The sequence below is a fragment of the Corticium candelabrum genome, chromosome 6, assembly GCF_963422355.1.
Source record: "Corticium candelabrum chromosome 6, ooCorCand1.1, whole genome shotgun sequence".
Lineage (NCBI taxonomy): Eukaryota > Metazoa > Porifera > Homoscleromorpha > Homosclerophorida > Plakinidae > Corticium > Corticium candelabrum.
The window spans coordinates 6,897,618-6,914,308 of NC_085090.1; the positions used below are offsets into that span (position 1 = coordinate 6,897,618).

Sequence of the window (16,691 nt, forward strand, 5' to 3'; positions counted from 1 at the left end):
ATTGTTTCTGTTACCAAATGTGAGATTTTCAGTCCTTCGGGTGTCCCTGATGCCTCTGGCATAGATTTACCTGAAAATCGTGAAGGTTCAATGTTCCTTGGGACACCAATCTGTTCTGCCTTCTTTGTTGAATCATTGTGCTCAGAAGTCGCTTAGTCTGGTTCTTTGCTATGTGAACAACTCACAAAATTGGACGAACCCCAGAGTGCAACATTGTTCCTTTGATATTGTCATGTTCTAAGGCCTGATCACCTGGCTTGAACAGTACGTCCCAGCATCTTGACTCAAGCCGCTTCCTTTCACGACTCTTTGACACGGAAAACTTTCTCTCTTATTAATCATGACATTACAGACCTACCTTAGGAACAAGTATCTTTACCAGTATGCCTGGATGCTTTGGCATGCTGTCTCTCTCCACTACATCACATCCTGCTTTTGAGCTTCTACTTTGTTTTCCAGCGCTGATTTTCATTGTCGACAACCTTCTGGCTTGATTGCATGGCGAGTCTCTTGTGAAGTCCTTGCCGCTGACAAGGTCCTATCTGACTATCTACAAGGCCCAAGAAACTTCAGCACAGGCTGTCACATGAACTGCATGTACGCCTTCCAGTCACGTGAGTTGATTGAATGTTTACCCACTACTAGGTTCCTTTCCCTTTAAGGGAAAGGAGCCAGTGCTTGGCTAAATGCATCTCCAACATCACAAGGTTTCGCACTCTAATCCTGTGGTTTTTGCTTGGCGTCCCTTATGAGGCTTGGTCTTTCTAAGACTGGTTAGAAGCCTGCAACTGTGGTACAACATTAGATGAAATTGTATACCATCTCCTCACTTGCAAGACAGGAGGAGGGCCTGTCCGGTCACATGAGTGTATTGCAAGTGTTTGGTCTGATTGCCTAAGGAGCCTTAGCATTCACTACCGCCGTGAACTTTGGAACAGATATGTTGATTTCAAATGCAAGCCGGGCATTGTTATGTTTGATGTCAACCTAGGATCTAACAGTGACCTAGACATCTCTTTGGCGCACCCATGAAGCTCAGAAATTTATCCTAGCTCTGCTGAAAAGATTGGAGCTGCCCCATCCCTAAGGGATGCCAGAAAGAAAGCTAAATATGACTCAAGCTGCCTGGAGGCTCAACATCCAATGTCATCCCATTAGTTCTCAAGCACTTTGATACATGGGGAGAGCAAGAAAGTACGTTCTTGAAAAAGCTATCCAACCAATCATCATCCGAAACCAGAAGACTGAATGATTTTTTGGACAATTGGAGAAAACGCTTTCCATCCAGCTACAAAGGTGCAATTGCACTATTGATTTTAAAAACTGTCCGGACTATGTGGTAGACCTGAGAAGCCCATGACTTTTAGCAGACAAGTTTTCCCACATTGGCTTTCGCGCACTAGTGATTTATAGACATTTTAATTTAGTTGTAGCCTTATAATTTTATTGCAGAAATATGCATTAGTTTGATCTAAGAAGTATATGATCATGACAGACAGACAGACAGACAGACAGACAGACAGACAGACAGACAGACAGACAGACATTGGTTAAATGTATTCTGATCCCCCTATGGAGTCATCTGTTGTAGCCTTAAGTGTTTGTTGTTGATTCAGAGAAACTTTGCTTAGAGACTAGCTTTTGAGCTCTTGATGGAAATTTCTTGGGATTTGAAAACTATATGTATTTGGCAGACAGACAGACAGACAGACAGACAGACAGACAGACAGACAGGCAAACAAAGACAGACAGACAAACAGACATACAGACAGACAGATGATCTTTAGTTGTCATTGTAAGACCCTGCTAGGGTCAACTGTAGTGTATCGTGCATTGCTTAATTTGATTTAGCTTGTAATAGTTCTGATTTATGAAAATATACTACCATTGACAGACAGACAGACAGACAGACAACCAGGCAGGCAGACAGACAGACAGACAGACAGACAGAGAATTGCAAAGCTTGTTGCTTTACAGTCAATCTGTATTTTTAGGGATGTCTAGGTGATATTAACGATACTATCAACAATCTCTGGACATGGGGAGGGGACGTAGCAATAGCACTGTTGCTTATTGAGGTAACGCAATGGAACCAACAATACAGTTAGACAGTGCGATATGTAAACAAGGGGTGAGGGGTGCAGCGTGTATAATTACTTACATATATGGATTTAGAATTAGTCAATAATCTTTATTTGAAAGTATATTATTATACTTGCTTGATTATTACCCCAGGGCTCAAGTTAGCCACAGTCCTGACTTTGGCCAATGCTTTAATATTTTCACATCTTTGTTCTTTAATTAATGCTAACTGGCGTTTTCCACAGTGATTGTTTGATATGCATTCATCAGGCAAATGGTGTGATGTACTGAAAGATGTACTGAAAGATGTACCTTTCCAATACAATAGTTCTACATATTGTTAGATGCATCTCTCCAATACGAATGTCTAAGGTATTCAGGGGTGTACTCAGGATTTATTTCAAAGTTAATATTAATAAATAGTAATATTAATATTAATATCAGTAACAGATAGCAGCTTACTTGCTTACTTGTTTACTTGTTTTATTGTTTACTTATTTATTTGTTTGTTAGTAACAATCAAAGCAATGCATTGTAAACATTCACTACAATTGTTAGCAGTCTGGATGACAATGGCACTTAACTATCAACTAATACTGATCTGTCTCTAGCTGTTTGGTGTTGTCATGGCTATTAGTCTGGGTCGACAAATAACAATGATATCTTCAGGCAACTACGAAGTCGTATAGATAACTCATGATCAGCTGTGACTGCTTGTTGTGCTGCCTCAACGCACGAATTGCTTTTCTTTTGCTCAATGTTTTTTCTATGTTGCAATTTGTAACTGAGGCATTGTAGTTTTGTATGGTCGCGTTGCTATTAATGTTAATGATTTTGGATATGCCGGTAACAGGCACGGTGACACTGGTATGCATAATTAACTGGGTAACTTCAACGCACATGCGTAATATTGTCCGGGCTACTAGGCTGTCTAATTAGTTTCTCAGGATGTGCGACAAAAACATGGGAAGCTGCGGGAATTTCATCAGGCTGCTGCTTTTTCTCTTTAATCTGATTTTCTGGGTGCGTCCGTTAACTGTTCACTCTGGATGTGTGTGCTAAAACTTGATGATCACGTGACTTCAGATGTTGAATTTTGAGTGATTGTAGCTGCCTCTTCACGTACTAAATTGCTAAACGCCATTTGTTTCCACTCGTCGTTTTGCTAACGTACGTAGTAAAAGGAATAAGTTTGAGTATAATGGTTATTGATATTAATTTTACTAAACGTTCAATTACAATTATTGGAGTTATTGAAAGGTTAATGTATTGTCTGTTGAGTTGTTTTGTTGTTTGTCTGTTGAGTTGTTTGCCGTCTGTCTGTCTGTCTATCTGTCTGTCTGTCTGTTTGTCTGTCTATTGGTTTGTGTCTTTGTTTGTTTGTCTGTCGGTCTGTTTGTCTGTCTGTCTGTCTGCCTGCCTGCCTGTGGGTCTGTCTTTCTTTTTTGTCTGTCTGTCTGTCTGTCTGTCTGTCAATCACATATATTTAAACTTTTATCTATGATTGTTTGTCTGTCTATCCGTCTGTCTGTCTGTCTGTTTGTCTGTCTGTTTTTGTCATTCTGTTTGCCTGCCTGTTAGTCTGTCTGTCTGTCTCTTTATTTGTTGTCTAATTCTTTGCTTGTCTTTTTGTTTGCATATTTCTGTTGGTCGGTTGTTTTGCTGCTGGTCTGTTTGTTGGTTTGTCACTCTTACTAGGTGGTACGCTCTCTACCGGTTTTCTTGTCTCCATGTGAAGCCACGATTTAATTTTTCTTTGATTTAGGTTATTGGAATTTTGATAACAGTGTTTGGTGCCATGATCTACGTGAGATACGTCACATTCACATAAAGGCACAAATGTAAAACATTTTGTGTGTAACTTGTAGATCCAATATGGGGCAATTGTAAAGCTGGATCTTGACAACAAATACGGATGGTCAATATCAATGCCAGTATTAATCATTGCAGTTGGCTGCATCGTTTTTCTTGTGGCTTTCTTTGGCTGTTGTGGAGCAATTCTAAAGAACCGTTGCCTTCTTTTTACAGTTATGCGCATATTGTTTTCACTTACCATGTTATCTACTTAGATTGCTATGTATACTAATGCACTTTATATAGATTAGCTAAACACGTGAGTGTGGCACACTTTCTTATAGCATGACACAGAAATATGTACTTTGGTTTGTTGTAAGTATACAATGTGTACATGTGTGTTAAGGCTGTTTTGTAGAATTTCTATATTGAAATGATGCAACTGTGAGGTGTCAAACAACTAATATGACTTTATTTATATTTTTATAAATTTTTTATTATTTATTATCTTTCTTTTTTTATTTAAATGTTTTCATTACTATATATAAGTCCCAAAAAGACCAGCTTTTTGTATTTTATGTATTTTATATGCATTTTTATTTTCTAGTTGGAAACTCAATAAATTATTCTATATATTTTAAATTTTTATTTATTTTTAAATATTTCTGTTATTACTTCTATTTTTGATTCAAGTGTTTTCATTACTATAAGTCCCAAGAAAGACCAGCTTTTGTATTTTTAAGTACTTTTATATATTTATATACTTTTATTTCTATTTTTATTTAAATGTTTCTGTTATTACAATACTAATAAATTATACATATTTTTATAATTTTTTATGTATTTGTTATTATTTTTGTTTTAAATGTTTTTATTGTAAGTACCAAGAAAGACCAGCTTTTTGTATATTTGTTTTTGTATATATTTTTAGATATTTTATTTATCTTTTATTTTTTATTTTTATTTTTTATTTAACTGATTTTATAATTTAAAGTCCTAATTATGTGTGTGCGTGTGTTTAAATTTTTATGTATTTTTGTAGTTTTATATATTTTGTAGTTATTTATAGAAAAGACTTTAAATATATATTTCGCATATTTTATATAATGTTAACTTTCCTAAAATTATAATAAAATAGGTAATAATGTTACGGTTACATATTTCACTCTAAAGACCTTTGAATGTTATATATATTCCATTTATTTGGAAAAATTTAGTTGTCTAGTGTCTGATCTTTGCTCATTTTCTTGAAACATGAGCTGTTTATGTACTGATCACAGTGAATTGCTCTTTAACATGACGTTTTTGACAGTTTGCTGTTATATTGAGTTTTCTATTTCTTGTAACTCTGGCTGCGGTCATTCTGGCTTTTGTGTACAAGGACAAGGTTACGGATACGGAAAAGATTTTGTGTGTCTTGTGTTTGTTAATGGTATTGTTTTATTGGTAACTGCAGATCAAAGACGATCTTGGTACTGTGATGAATACTACACTCAGTGAGTATGAGACCAATGAAAAGATTAATAATGGTTGGAACAGTCTGCAAGCCGATTGGGTGAGGAGAGTTTGGTGTGTGGTGTGTGTGTGTGTGTGTGTGTGTGTGTGTGTGTGTGTGTGTGTGTGAGTGTGTGTGAGTGTGTGTGTGTGTGTGTGTGTGTGTGTGTGTGTGTGTGTGTGTGTGTGTGGTGTGTGTGTGTGTGTGTGTGCCTGTGTGTGTCTGTGTGTCTGTGCGTCGGTGTGTGTGTGTGTGTGTGTGTGTGTGTGTGTGTGTGGGTGGGTGGGTGGGTGGGTCGGTGGTTGGGTGGGTCGGTGGTTGGGTGGGTCGGTGGGTGGGTGGGTGGGTCGGTGGGTCGGTCGGTGGGTGGGTGGGTGGGTCGGTGGGTGGGTGGGTGGGTCGGTGGGTGGGTGGGTGGGTGGGTCGGTGGGTGGGTGGGTCGGTGGGTGGGTGGGTCGGTGGGTGGGTAGGTCGGTGGGTGGGTTGGTGGGTGGGTGGGTGGGTGTGTGAGGTGTGTGTGTGCTACACATGTGTGCATTCATGCACCTGTTTGTATTGTTTTCATTTGCTTGGTTTTTTTGACTGCTTTTATTGTATTCCTTTTTGTAGCCAAAATGCTGTGGGATTAACGAGCCACAGGATTGGATAAGAGTGATTGACAAGATTCCTGAGAGCTGTTGTATTGATGCATCTCTTGACTGTACAAATCCTGGCTCTGATAATGTTCGGCAAAACGTTAGTAGATTGAAGATGTAGATGATTTCTAATAGGCACAGGACATAGACAAATTTTGTAGAAATGCAGGTACACAGTAAGACAGACAAACAGACAGACAGACAGACAGACAATTTATTCTCATACAGATTCTACTTGTACATATACTAGAATTTTTTAAAATACAAATCAGTCCGTGGAGACAATAAAGTCAGTAAATAATGGTCTTGACCTAGACTTTGACCTTGACAGACAGACAGACAGACAGACAGACAGACAAACAGACACACAGACAGACAGACAGACAGACGGACAGACAGACAGAAAAATACTTCGTGGATCAGGTACAGGCCCATCAAGTTGGAAGTTTGAACACCTGAAAGCCTTGCTTGGGAGTGATATAACTTCAGATTGCTTATTCTTTGTCTGTTCTGCTATTGCTCAAGGTATATTGCCTAAAGCAGCTACTAAATTGCTGTCTTCCTCCAGGTTGATCTGAAACCAAATGGTGACATACGACCTATGGCAATCGACGAATGTATTCGTCGCCTCACTGCCACAGCTCTTTGTGTGTAAATGAAAGCTTATTTTGCTAACTTCTTTTGTCCTATTCAGATGGAGTCTCTACAGAGAAAATTTCTGAATTTATTGCTCATCATATTGAACTGACTTTTACAGAGAACAACCCAGAATGAATTGTTTTGAAATCTGACATGAAGAATGCTTTCAACTCGGCCAGCAGACAGCCTTTACTGCGAGAGATACAACAGTCCTTTCCAGAGCTATACAACCACACTTTCCAGATGTATGGAGGCTTCAGTTCATTGATCTACATGGAGGGTGGCACACCTGTCACAATTTTTCTTCTGAAGGCATCCAGCAAGGCGACCCTTTGGGTCCAGCTCTGTTTGCAGCAGCTATTCATATATACTTGAGAGATCTCCAAAAGGAATTCTCAGGAGTTACCATTTTTACCTACCTCAATAATGCGTTTCTCTTGGGTCCTCCTAACCAAACCATTGAGTATTTGCAAGCTCTGAAGAGGATGTTCTGTTCCATCAACTGATTGTTTCTGTTACCAAATGTGAGATTTTCAGTCCTCCAGGTGCCCCTGATTCCTCTGGCACAGATGTAGCTGTGAATTATGAAGGTTCAATGTTCATTGGGACACCAATCAGTTCTGCTTCCTTTGTTGAATCATTATGTTTAGAAGTCATTCAGTCTGGTTTTTTTGCTATTCGACCAACTCACAAAGTTGGACGAACCCCAGAGTGCAGCATTGATTCTTTGACATTGTCATGTCCCAAGGCCTGATACTTGGCCTTGGTACATTGAGAGACTTTGGTACATGGAGAGACCAAGGAAGTGAGTTCTTGAAAAATTGTTCAACCAATCATCAGCCGAAACAGGAAGACTGAACGCTTCACAATTTTTAGACTATTGGAGAAAACGCTTTTCCATCCAGCTACAACGGTGTAATGCATAGGTGATCTTAAAAGCTGTCTGAACTATGCGGTGGACCTGAGAAGCCCATGACTTTTAACACGCAAGTCTTCCCACATTAGCTTTCTTGCACTAGTGATTTATAGACATTTTATTTTAGTTGTAGCCTTTTAATTTTATTGCAGAAATTTACATTAGTTTAATCTAAGAAATATATGATCATGACACAGAGAGTGCGACAAAGACAGACAGACAGACAGACAGATAGACAGAATATATGTATTGACAGACAGACAGATAGACAGAATATTTGTATTGACAGACAGACAGACAGACAGACAGCCAGGCATGCAGACAGACAGACAGACAGGCAGATGTTCTTTAGTTGTTTTCGTAAGACCCTGCTAGGGTTAACTGTGGTGTATCGTGCATTGCTTTGTTTGATTTAGCTTGTAATAGTTCTGACTTATGAAAATATACTACCATTGACAGACAGACAGACAGACAGACAGACAGACAGACAGACAGACAGACAAACAGACAGACAAAGACAGACAGACAGACAGACAGACAAAGACAGACAGACAGAGACAGACAGACAGAGACAGACAGACAGACAGACAGACAGGCAGGCAGAGAATTGCAAACTTGTTGCTTTACTGTCAATCTGTATTTTTAGGGATGTCTAGGTGATATCCATGACACTATCGACAATCTCTGGACATCTGGAGCGATCATAGCAGCAGCACTGTTGCTTATTGAGGTAATGCAATGGAACCAACAATACAGTTAGACAGTGCAATATGTAAACAAGGGGTGAGGGTGCAGTGTGTATAATTACTTACATATATGGATTGAGAATTAGTCGAAAATGTTTATTTGAAAATATATTATCATACTTGCTTGATTATTATCCCAGGGCTCAAGTTGGCCACAGTCCAGACTTTGGCCAATGCTTTAAGATTTTCTCATCTTTGTTCTTTAATTAATGCTAACTGGTGCTTTCCACAGTGACTGTTTGATGTGCATTCATCTGGCAAATGGTGTGATGTACTGATAGATGCACCTTTCCAATACAATAGTTCTACATATTGTTAGATGCAGCTCTCCAATACGATAGTCTAAGGTATTCAGGGGCGTACACTCAGGATTTATTTTAAAGTTAATATTAACAAAAGTAATATCAATATTAATATTAATAACAGAAAGCAGCTTAGTTGTCATTCACGTCTAAATCCTGTTTGCTACAGTTGCACGGCATCAATTTATGGATTTAACAAATATCTTCTTAATTAAGGCAATCTGCAGTGTACCTTCTCTAAAAGGGTCTAAAAAGGAAAAAGTAAGGGTGACACTCACCTCTTGGTGGGGTAACCTGGAAACATGGATACGCCCCTGGTATTGTAAGGTATTGAGAGATGCATCTTTTCGTTGCAGTAAATTTATGTACGAAAGATGCACAAGCTTTCTGATATTATACAGTTTGGTACATTCATTGAGAATATGATAGTGCATAAAACATCTCAGTGGATGTATATGGTTGATATCTCCTCATGCATAGACAAACAAATTCTTAGTTTTCATTAATTGTGATGTTTTACATGCCATACATTTAGAAGCCCATTGTATGGACTGTTGTTGTGTTTTTGCAGTTATTGGGTGTGCTGATGGCTTGCACATTGGCTAAAGACATCAAGGCGTCTGAATACGAAATTGTCTGATTCGTCTTGTTTGCAGCTGTTGTTGAGATTGTGCACTTTGAGTGCAATGATTGGATGGAATTCATATTATGTCATATTCATTCTAACTTATTTTTATAAACGTTTGATATTAATCCCGTCTATGTTGTTTCATCATTTTTTAAATGTTTTGGCTATGAATTGAATTGTCAGCCTTGAGATTCTAAATTTGGTTTTTGATTAAAGTTGTATTTTTACTGTTTTCTTAAACTATGTCAATTATAAATGGTATGCACTTGCTGTGTGTTAGACATCACAATTGAGTTCATGTCTATACTCATGGAATCAATTTCATGTGTATTTCATGTGTAATATTAGAGTAACTGTAAAGTATTGCGCGTCAGACATTGTGAGGTCTGGAACCTCGAGGTAGAAGTCACGTGCCGTTGTCAGCTAGGATTCTTCCTCATCATGAGTGAACTACCCAGTAATGATGCCGAGCTGCGCATTCAACTTGCCAAACACGGCGTGGATGTCGGACCCATCAACGACTCAACGAGAGGTCTTTACCAAAAGCTCCTGAAAAACAAGCTCTCGCAATCGAAACCGTCCGCTTCTCGTTCGTCGTCGACTCAGAAACCAAAGAGAAGACCAAAACAGCCGGCAAGAATGCCGAAGGGAAAATGCGCGGGTAAAGAGAGTTCGAGGAGAAATCGAGAAGTCGGGAGAGATAAATCTTTTGTCGATGACGAAATTGAAAGTGAGGAGGAACGAACTGAATTGGAAGAAGAGACTCTGTCGTCGCTCATTTGGTCGGGACCGAGGAAGCTGTGGGAGGCGGGCAAGAAGGCGATATTCGGGGAGGAGTCGTCTGGTAGCGAGATAGAGAGCATGGATGCCGAGGCTAGCGAATTAGTTGAGCAGGAATATGAAATGGAATTTGCGGGGTCGGAAAATCCCCGTTTACAAGATGATGTAAGCGTGAAAGGAAAGAAGAAGAAGAAAATGGAAGTTCAAAGAGTGATGGCGACTCCTCGGAGGCCTCTGCGTCCGCAAATGGGTGCAGCACGAGCGGGTTCTGATTCTAGTGTCAAGCGATATGGAGGTGCTGCACAAGTGTATGATTTAGAGGAGGTCAGTGGTGTACGGGGTGACAAGAGAGGAAGATCGTCGAAACCAGATTGGGAGTTGGAGCCGTATGCAGTCAGCATCTGCCATCGATTAGATGGTAGTGAGTGGAAGATTGGTCAGGGAGGATTCAGTGAGGTTTTCAAAGCTCTCAAAGATGGAGTCGACGAGGTGGCATTGAAAAGAATTAAAATAGCAGGAAGCACGATCGCACAGAAACAATTTCGTGCAGAGATCGATCTCATTAGTAAACTTAGGCACAGACACATTGTTCAGTTTTACGGCGCATGCACTCAACTCGACTGCTTCTATATGATAACTGAACTGATGGATGGTGACTTGTTTTCGGCCCTTCACGGTAAAGACTCTGCTTTGTACATGTGGACTGGTCGACACGGTCATAACGTCATGCGGGGTATAGCATCTGGACTGAACTATCTGCATTCCCGTTCTCCTCCTGTGGTTCATCGTGATTTGAAGAGCCCAAATATCTTTTTGCTAGATGGTGTAGCAAAGATTGGAGACATAGGACTCGCTCGGACTAAGATGGAGACACTCATGACTCCACAGCCCGGATTCACGCCCATCTGGTCTGCACCGGAAGTGATATATCGAGAAAGGGCTGGCGAAAAGGTTGACATCTGGAGTCTCGGTGTTATTCTATGGGAAGTGGTGACTGGCCAGACTCCTCAGATCGGCGAGCTGCGATTGTCTCCATCAACTGCCACTGGGGTAAGAAAATTGTTTGGTTACTGCATGAGGAGGGATCCAAAGGATCGACCAGATGCAAGTGATGTTGTCCGTTCACTGAATTTGTTGTAACTGGATATTGTGACGTCAAATGTTTTTACTAAACAACATTCAGAGTGCTGAGTTTAGTTTTAAACATTTAGTTACATATACTCTAACATGGTTATGATGTTGAAACAGCAGTTTACTTGTAATTCGTAACCCAGTCAGTGTGAATTGACTCTGAATGTAGTTGTTCAAGCAACTAAGGTTTGAGTCAGTGAAGTAGGAAAGTTCATGGCTCTACGTACATTGTCTAGCAGCGCTAGTGCAAAAAGGTAGATGTGGGCGTGGCAGTCTTGCACAGTGGAGACACGTGCGCCCGTAATTGCCTCTTGTTCTTTTAGGTACGCCTAACACAGTGCTATGAGTTTGGACTAGTCTAGTGACAACTCTAGATATATTTGTTTCACACTAACATAATGGTGTAGTTCTCTCTTGGGGCAATGTAACAACACATACAGACTGACGTACAGGGCACTTTGATACAACAACAAACATACATCGACGTCATAGCAAAACACAAAACTGCACTTGCTCGCAGACGTTCTGGGTACACGAGGCTACAGTTTTCGCGTATAATTTGAGGTTTGGTCCCCACCTTGATGTCATTTCTACGCCACTGTGGGTGTGTGTGTGTGTGTGTGTGTGTGTGTGTGTGTGTGTGTGTGTGTGTGTGTGTGTGTGTATACATAATATTCAACCTTAGTAAACCAACCATTTTTTGTGTACCCGTATGTTGCCAGAAATTTGATACCAAAATGAGTTAGAAATCTAGATCACTAATTAGGGCCTAGGGGATGTACAGATGCAGTTTACAATGGTAATTTTGTAGACATCTATTGCTGCTTTCAAGCCAATTTAAACACACTTTTTCACTTTAGGCCAGTAGGCGTGAGAAGTGATTGGACGTCTGTGTCATAGATCACGAACCGTTCGTGGTTTTGAGTGCTTGACAAATAGATCACGTGCTAGCAACAAGCTTGGGTCATATGATAACAGCCCATTGTGCTTTTACGTGTTATCCATGTAGGTAGTTGGCAATTGTCTCTCTGGTGCATGGCAAAGAAGTCGATTTTTAGCCTCTCAAGGGAGGAGCCGTTGTAAGTAGCTCTAGAGGACAGCAGGAAGAGGCTTTCGGAACGTACGTGCTACATTCGAGGATGTCAAGTGTTATAACAAGAATATACTACATAGAGGCAGCAAGAATACGGAAGCAAATATCTGGTGGGCAACAAACTTGAAAGACAATGTAATTTATAGAATTTCTTAATTTTGTTTAATTTACAGTGTTAAGTGATTACTAGATGTCGTATATATTTGCATGAGGATTTCTTACTGTTATTGACCCTGCAGAGGCGTAGCTATGGGGATCCGGGGTGCACATGCTTCCCCAAAATTAACCGACAGAAATTTGTTGTACGGTTACGATTGCTCAGGTGTAGTATGTCACTCGATCGATGTGTATGTGATAACAGTGGATGCCGTTGGATATAGACCGGATGTTAGTGACAGTGGGATAGTGGTGTTGTGTATTTGGTATTATATACACGGTGGTATGTCAACCGATTTCGAGGACGACGTTTCAATCAATGTCTACATGCATGCATGTACATACATTTTTTTGTTTGCATTGAAAGAGTTCTTATAGACTCGATGTAAAACATTTACATTGCAATCATATATACTTCAGTTAGACTAGATTCCATTATCAAATTAATTAATATTTAAAGTGGTCTCCAGTAGTTATTAATTAATTAACATGTGTTGTTTTCTTGATTTCGCATCATCTTTAGTTTCATCCTTACGGTACGTCTCTAAACGCAGCCACTATATGTTTCGCTGAGAGTTCCCTCTCTTGCTCCAAAACGTTGCTATTAGAGCGACAAAAAAGGCCTGACGGCTTCGCCATATATAGACAGTTGCCGGTCCTATTTATGGCTAGTGCAAAATTTTAGACCCAAATCGGTTTGCAGTGCCACTTGATTAATATTAATATTGATATCACCATTTGACCAATTCCAAAACTCGAAATTTTTTATAGATGGTGTCCTTAGATCAATGATTGCAAACTGCTATACGCTTCGTTGCTGTTTATTTGCGGCTCTGGCCTACATATACTACTATCATGAAGGTAGATCAGTTTCAGTAGTTGCAGCAAAAAATATCTCTAATAAGTTAGGCATAAATTGCAAGTGCCACAATTTTGAAGCCTGGTGCCACATTTGGCGCCATCACCGTGGCAACGGCATCCTTAAGTTAAATTAAACATGCAGTTTGCAGTTGTGCTGCTAGGCAGGCTGGCGGAGTTTTATGACAAAAACGCAGTGGCGGATCCAGGGATAGGCGCGAGAGGCGCGCGCCTGTACCTCACACGTCGTCGACTACTGGTAGTGCGCGTTTCATCGACTCCCACGTATCGTTTGGGCTAACGTGCACGTGTGTTTCATGCATGAACTCGAGCTCTGGAACTTTAGCGCGCCAGTTTGGCACAAAGCACACGAGCTTGCCTTGGACTACTAGTGTTCTTCGGTAGCCTCGCGTAGCCAGACCCTACAGTACTCGCTTCGCTTTGCTTTAGCGGGTAAGGTCTGGCTACGCGAGACTAGTTCTACGGAAGTTGCGAGAACTTTCCACAGGAGGGTCGACTATCTAGTTTTCGTTGTTGGCGGAGAGAAGTCATTGAAAGATGTACGGTCATAAGCGTCCTCCTAAGCAGAGGGCTGCTGATCAGAAGAGCTTGGCAGAAATGTTTCAGCCAGCGAAGAGAGTATCCCAGGAGTGTAGAGATGCGGCCACTAGTACAAGTGTTAACTGTATCTCGGACGACAGTCAAAGTGGGGTTGCTGCTGGTGAGGACGATGACAGTGTGCAGACAGTAAGTGACGGAGTTGGTAATATGAAGTCTGGAGGTGGTAGTCAGGACGTGGTTGCGACAACTGCAGAGGTTGTTAGTGATAGTGACCATGGATCATTCTTGGAGGCTGTAGCTACAGCCATGGAAGGGAAAGCACTCAGTGATGAGGACAAGGTGAAAGTGATTGCTAGGAGAAAACCAAGCGAGCAGACAATATTGCCTTTTAGGAAGTATGTTGATAAGCGCAGGAAGAGTGGCTACTCAGAGAGATTTGTCCAGAAAAAGTGGTTTGACCAATTTGATTGGCTAGGATACTATGGCAAACGCAAGGAAGAAGGCCTCTTTTGTTTGCCCTGCGTATTATTTCCTACCGTTTATCGAGAGGGATCATGCCGTGGTGATAATTTTGTTGTCCGTCTTCACAGGGATTGGAAGAATCTTATTGCTGATGCTGCTGAGCATGAATCTACCCAGTACCACAGAAATGCTGCTGCCAAGTTGCTGGCATTTCTTAGTACTGACAAGCACCCTTCTGAGAGGATAGACCTGATGCAGTCTCAAGCAGCTACAGAAAGGGTATCTGCCAATCGTTGTATACTGTTGTCTGTTCTGAGGTGTTTAGAACTAGCTGCACGTGAAGGTGTAGCGCTGCGCGGTCACCGTGATGACCTTACATATGATCATTCACCTCAAGGTAACTTCATGGCGTTTGTGAAGTTTGCTATCGATTCTGGCGATATTGTCTTGAAGGAGCACCTTGAGCGTTGTTCTCGTAATGCCACCTACATGTCGAAAACTACCCAGAATGACCTCATGAAATTGATGGCAGATGACATAATTCAGCAAATAGTGGATAATGTAAAAAGTAGTCCCTTTTTTGCTGTGCTGGCAGATGAAGTAAGAGATGTAAGTGGGTGGGAGCAGTTGGCAGTGTCTCTTAGATACATGAAGGACAACAAGGCAGAAGAGAAGTTGATTAAGTTCATTGCTTGCAGCTCTGGGACAGGTAGTAGCATCTGTGCTGAGATACGGAATGCCTTGAAGAAGCTTGGTCTTGATGAAACACGTTGTCGAGCCCAGGCCTATGATGGTGCTGGTGCTATGTCTGGCCACCTTAACGGTTGCCAGAAGAATTTTCGAGACCATGTACCCCGGGCACAGTACTATCACTGCTGCAGTCACCAACTGAACTTGGCGTTGACAAAGTCTTGTAATGTGTCTGAAGTTCACTGCATGCTTTCCGACTTGAAGGCTGTTGGGCTCTTCTTCAAGTACTCCCCAAAACGGCAACGTACATTAAAGCAGAGTGTTGAACAAGAAAACACCAAGCGGACATCTGCCGGTGAAAAGCCAATCAGAGCTCAGAAGCTAAAGCTACTGTGTGAAACTCGCTGGGTAGAACGGCATACTGCCTTAAAAGACTTCAGAGATATGTACTTTGCCTTAGTCCACTGCCTCCAAGTTATTTCAGGCCAGATCATTGCCACTCCAACTGCTGCCTCTAAGTACGATGCGAAGTCTGTCACTGAGGCAAATGGCCTCCTCCGCTCGATAACGTCAGATTCATTCATCGTAGCTCTGCACTGCTGCACATATCTGTTCGGTTACACAAAGTGTCTGAGTGTTCTACTGCAAGGATCGCAATTGGATGTGCTGGAGGCATATGGTGAAATCAACCAAGTTCTAGGTCTGTTAGAAGAGATCAGAAGTAACAGTGAGAGAGAATTCTCTTCAATTTTCGCCTCTGCATCAGCAGTTACATCCCGTGTCTTAGACCAAGACCATCCACAAGTTCCTCGCTTAGCTGCACGACAGACACTACGCAGCAATCATCCTGCATCAACTCCAGAGAGCTACTGGCGGAGAGCTGTCTTCATTCCATTCATTGACAGCATGATCAGTGAACTTGGCAGTAGGTTCACTGACATGAGCCATGCATCAGTGCAAGGACTGCTGCTCCTGCCAAAACACTGCCAGAGCCTCACTCCTCACCACCAGGCAGCTATCCTGAAGGCTTATGCTACAGATTTGCCTGATGACTCAACTTTCGAGGCCGAGATACGCCGATGGAAGAGGAAGTGGGAGTATGCAGGTGCTGCTACCTTACCAACCGGTGTTACAGAGACGCTGGGTGCTGTGAATGAAGTGGCATATCCCAGCATTGTCTGCATTCTTCGCCTGTTGTTGATAATACCCGTCACCACAGCCACAGTTGAAAGAGCAAACTCTGCACTAAAGCTGATCAAAACAGACCTGCGGAGCACGATGGCACAAAACAGGCTAAATGCGCTAGTGCTCATGTTTGTCCACAAGGACTTGTCTGTCAACCATGAGCGTGTGATAGACTCTTTTGCGAAGGCGTATCCGAGACGCTTGCTGTTCCTGGATCCAACTGCTACAACAGAAGAAGCACAATCACAGTGACGGTGACATTGTTTTCAGTGATGGTTGTATTGTCGGTCCATCAGATTTCTTCTTCAGTTTTGAATCAGTGATGTTACTTTTCCACACTCCTCTGTTTTCTGATGTTATATATCAACCTGTTTTGCATGTGTTGAGTAAAGTGAAATATAGTTATAATATGAAAATATCACAAACTGGACCTCATTTGAACTGATGACTATAAGATATTCCTAGAGGGCCAGCTGCGAAAATGTTGAACATGGACACGTGACTAACTGGTGACGTCATTACCGAACCTGACAGACCG

The 16,691-nt window shown here is 41.3% G+C and overlaps 4 protein-coding genes across 6 annotated transcripts in view; all 4 read left to right on the forward strand.

Annotated features, from left to right (window-relative positions):
- The window catches only part of LOC134180716 (CD63 antigen-like), a 5,925-nt gene extending 2,950 nt beyond the window's left edge, over window positions 1–2,975 (forward strand). The window contains exons 6-7 of the mRNA XM_062647903.1: window positions 1,995–2,078; window positions 2,694–2,975. Of these exons, the coding sequence (XP_062503887.1) occupies window positions 1,995–2,078; window positions 2,694–2,771 (162 nt within the window). The 3' untranslated portion in view covers window positions 2,772–2,975. The remainder of the gene's footprint in view (window positions 1–1,994; window positions 2,079–2,693) is intronic.
- LOC134180713 (CD63 antigen-like) overlaps window positions 1–9,525 on the forward strand; it is a 13,397-nt gene extending 3,872 nt beyond the window's left edge. Inside the window, exons 1-8 of one of the 3 annotated variants that reach the window (XM_062647898.1) lie at window positions 2,980–3,105; window positions 3,848–3,889; window positions 3,951–4,109; window positions 5,189–5,263; window positions 5,333–5,431; window positions 5,981–6,106; window positions 8,208–8,291; window positions 9,181–9,525. In XM_062647898.1, coding sequence (XP_062503882.1) covers window positions 3,031–3,105; window positions 3,848–3,889; window positions 3,951–4,109; window positions 5,189–5,263; window positions 5,333–5,431; window positions 5,981–6,106; window positions 8,208–8,291; window positions 9,181–9,249 — 729 coding nt within the window. In that variant the 5' untranslated portion in view covers window positions 2,980–3,030 and the 3' untranslated portion in view covers window positions 9,250–9,525. Of the gene's footprint in view, window positions 1–2,979; window positions 3,106–3,133; window positions 3,253–3,847; window positions 3,890–3,950; window positions 4,110–5,188; window positions 5,264–5,332; window positions 5,432–5,980; window positions 6,107–8,207; window positions 8,292–9,180 lie in introns of those variants that run through there. The other 2 variants (XM_062647900.1, XM_062647899.1) reach the window with 2 other exon arrangements.
- A 121-nt stretch (window positions 9,526–9,646) lies between these two features.
- On the forward strand, window positions 9,647–11,329 carry LOC134181007 (uncharacterized). The gene has a single exon (XM_062648198.1). It carries the CDS (start codon window positions 9,679–9,681, stop codon window positions 11,155–11,157), a length of 1,479 nt encoding a protein of 492 aa, XP_062504182.1. The 5' UTR covers window positions 9,647–9,678; the 3' UTR covers window positions 11,158–11,329.
- A 2,364-nt stretch (window positions 11,330–13,693) lies between these two features.
- On the forward strand, window positions 13,694–16,405 carry LOC134180884 (52 kDa repressor of the inhibitor of the protein kinase-like). The gene has a single exon (XM_062648068.1). The coding sequence runs from the start codon at window positions 13,814–13,816 to the stop codon at window positions 16,403–16,405; it is 2,592 nt and encodes an 863-aa protein (XP_062504052.1). The 5' UTR covers window positions 13,694–13,813.
- The last annotated feature ends 286 nt before the right edge of the window (window positions 16,406–16,691 follow it).

Excerpts from the sequence above, each read along its gene's own strand:
- LOC134181007 (XM_062648198.1), top strand. The coding sequence starts at position 9,679 with ATGAGTGAACTACCCAGTAATGATGCCGAGCTGCGCATTCAACTTGCC.
- LOC134180884 (XM_062648068.1), top strand. The coding sequence starts at position 13,814 with ATGTACGGTCATAAGCGTCCTCCTAAGCAGAGGGCTGCTGATCAGAAG.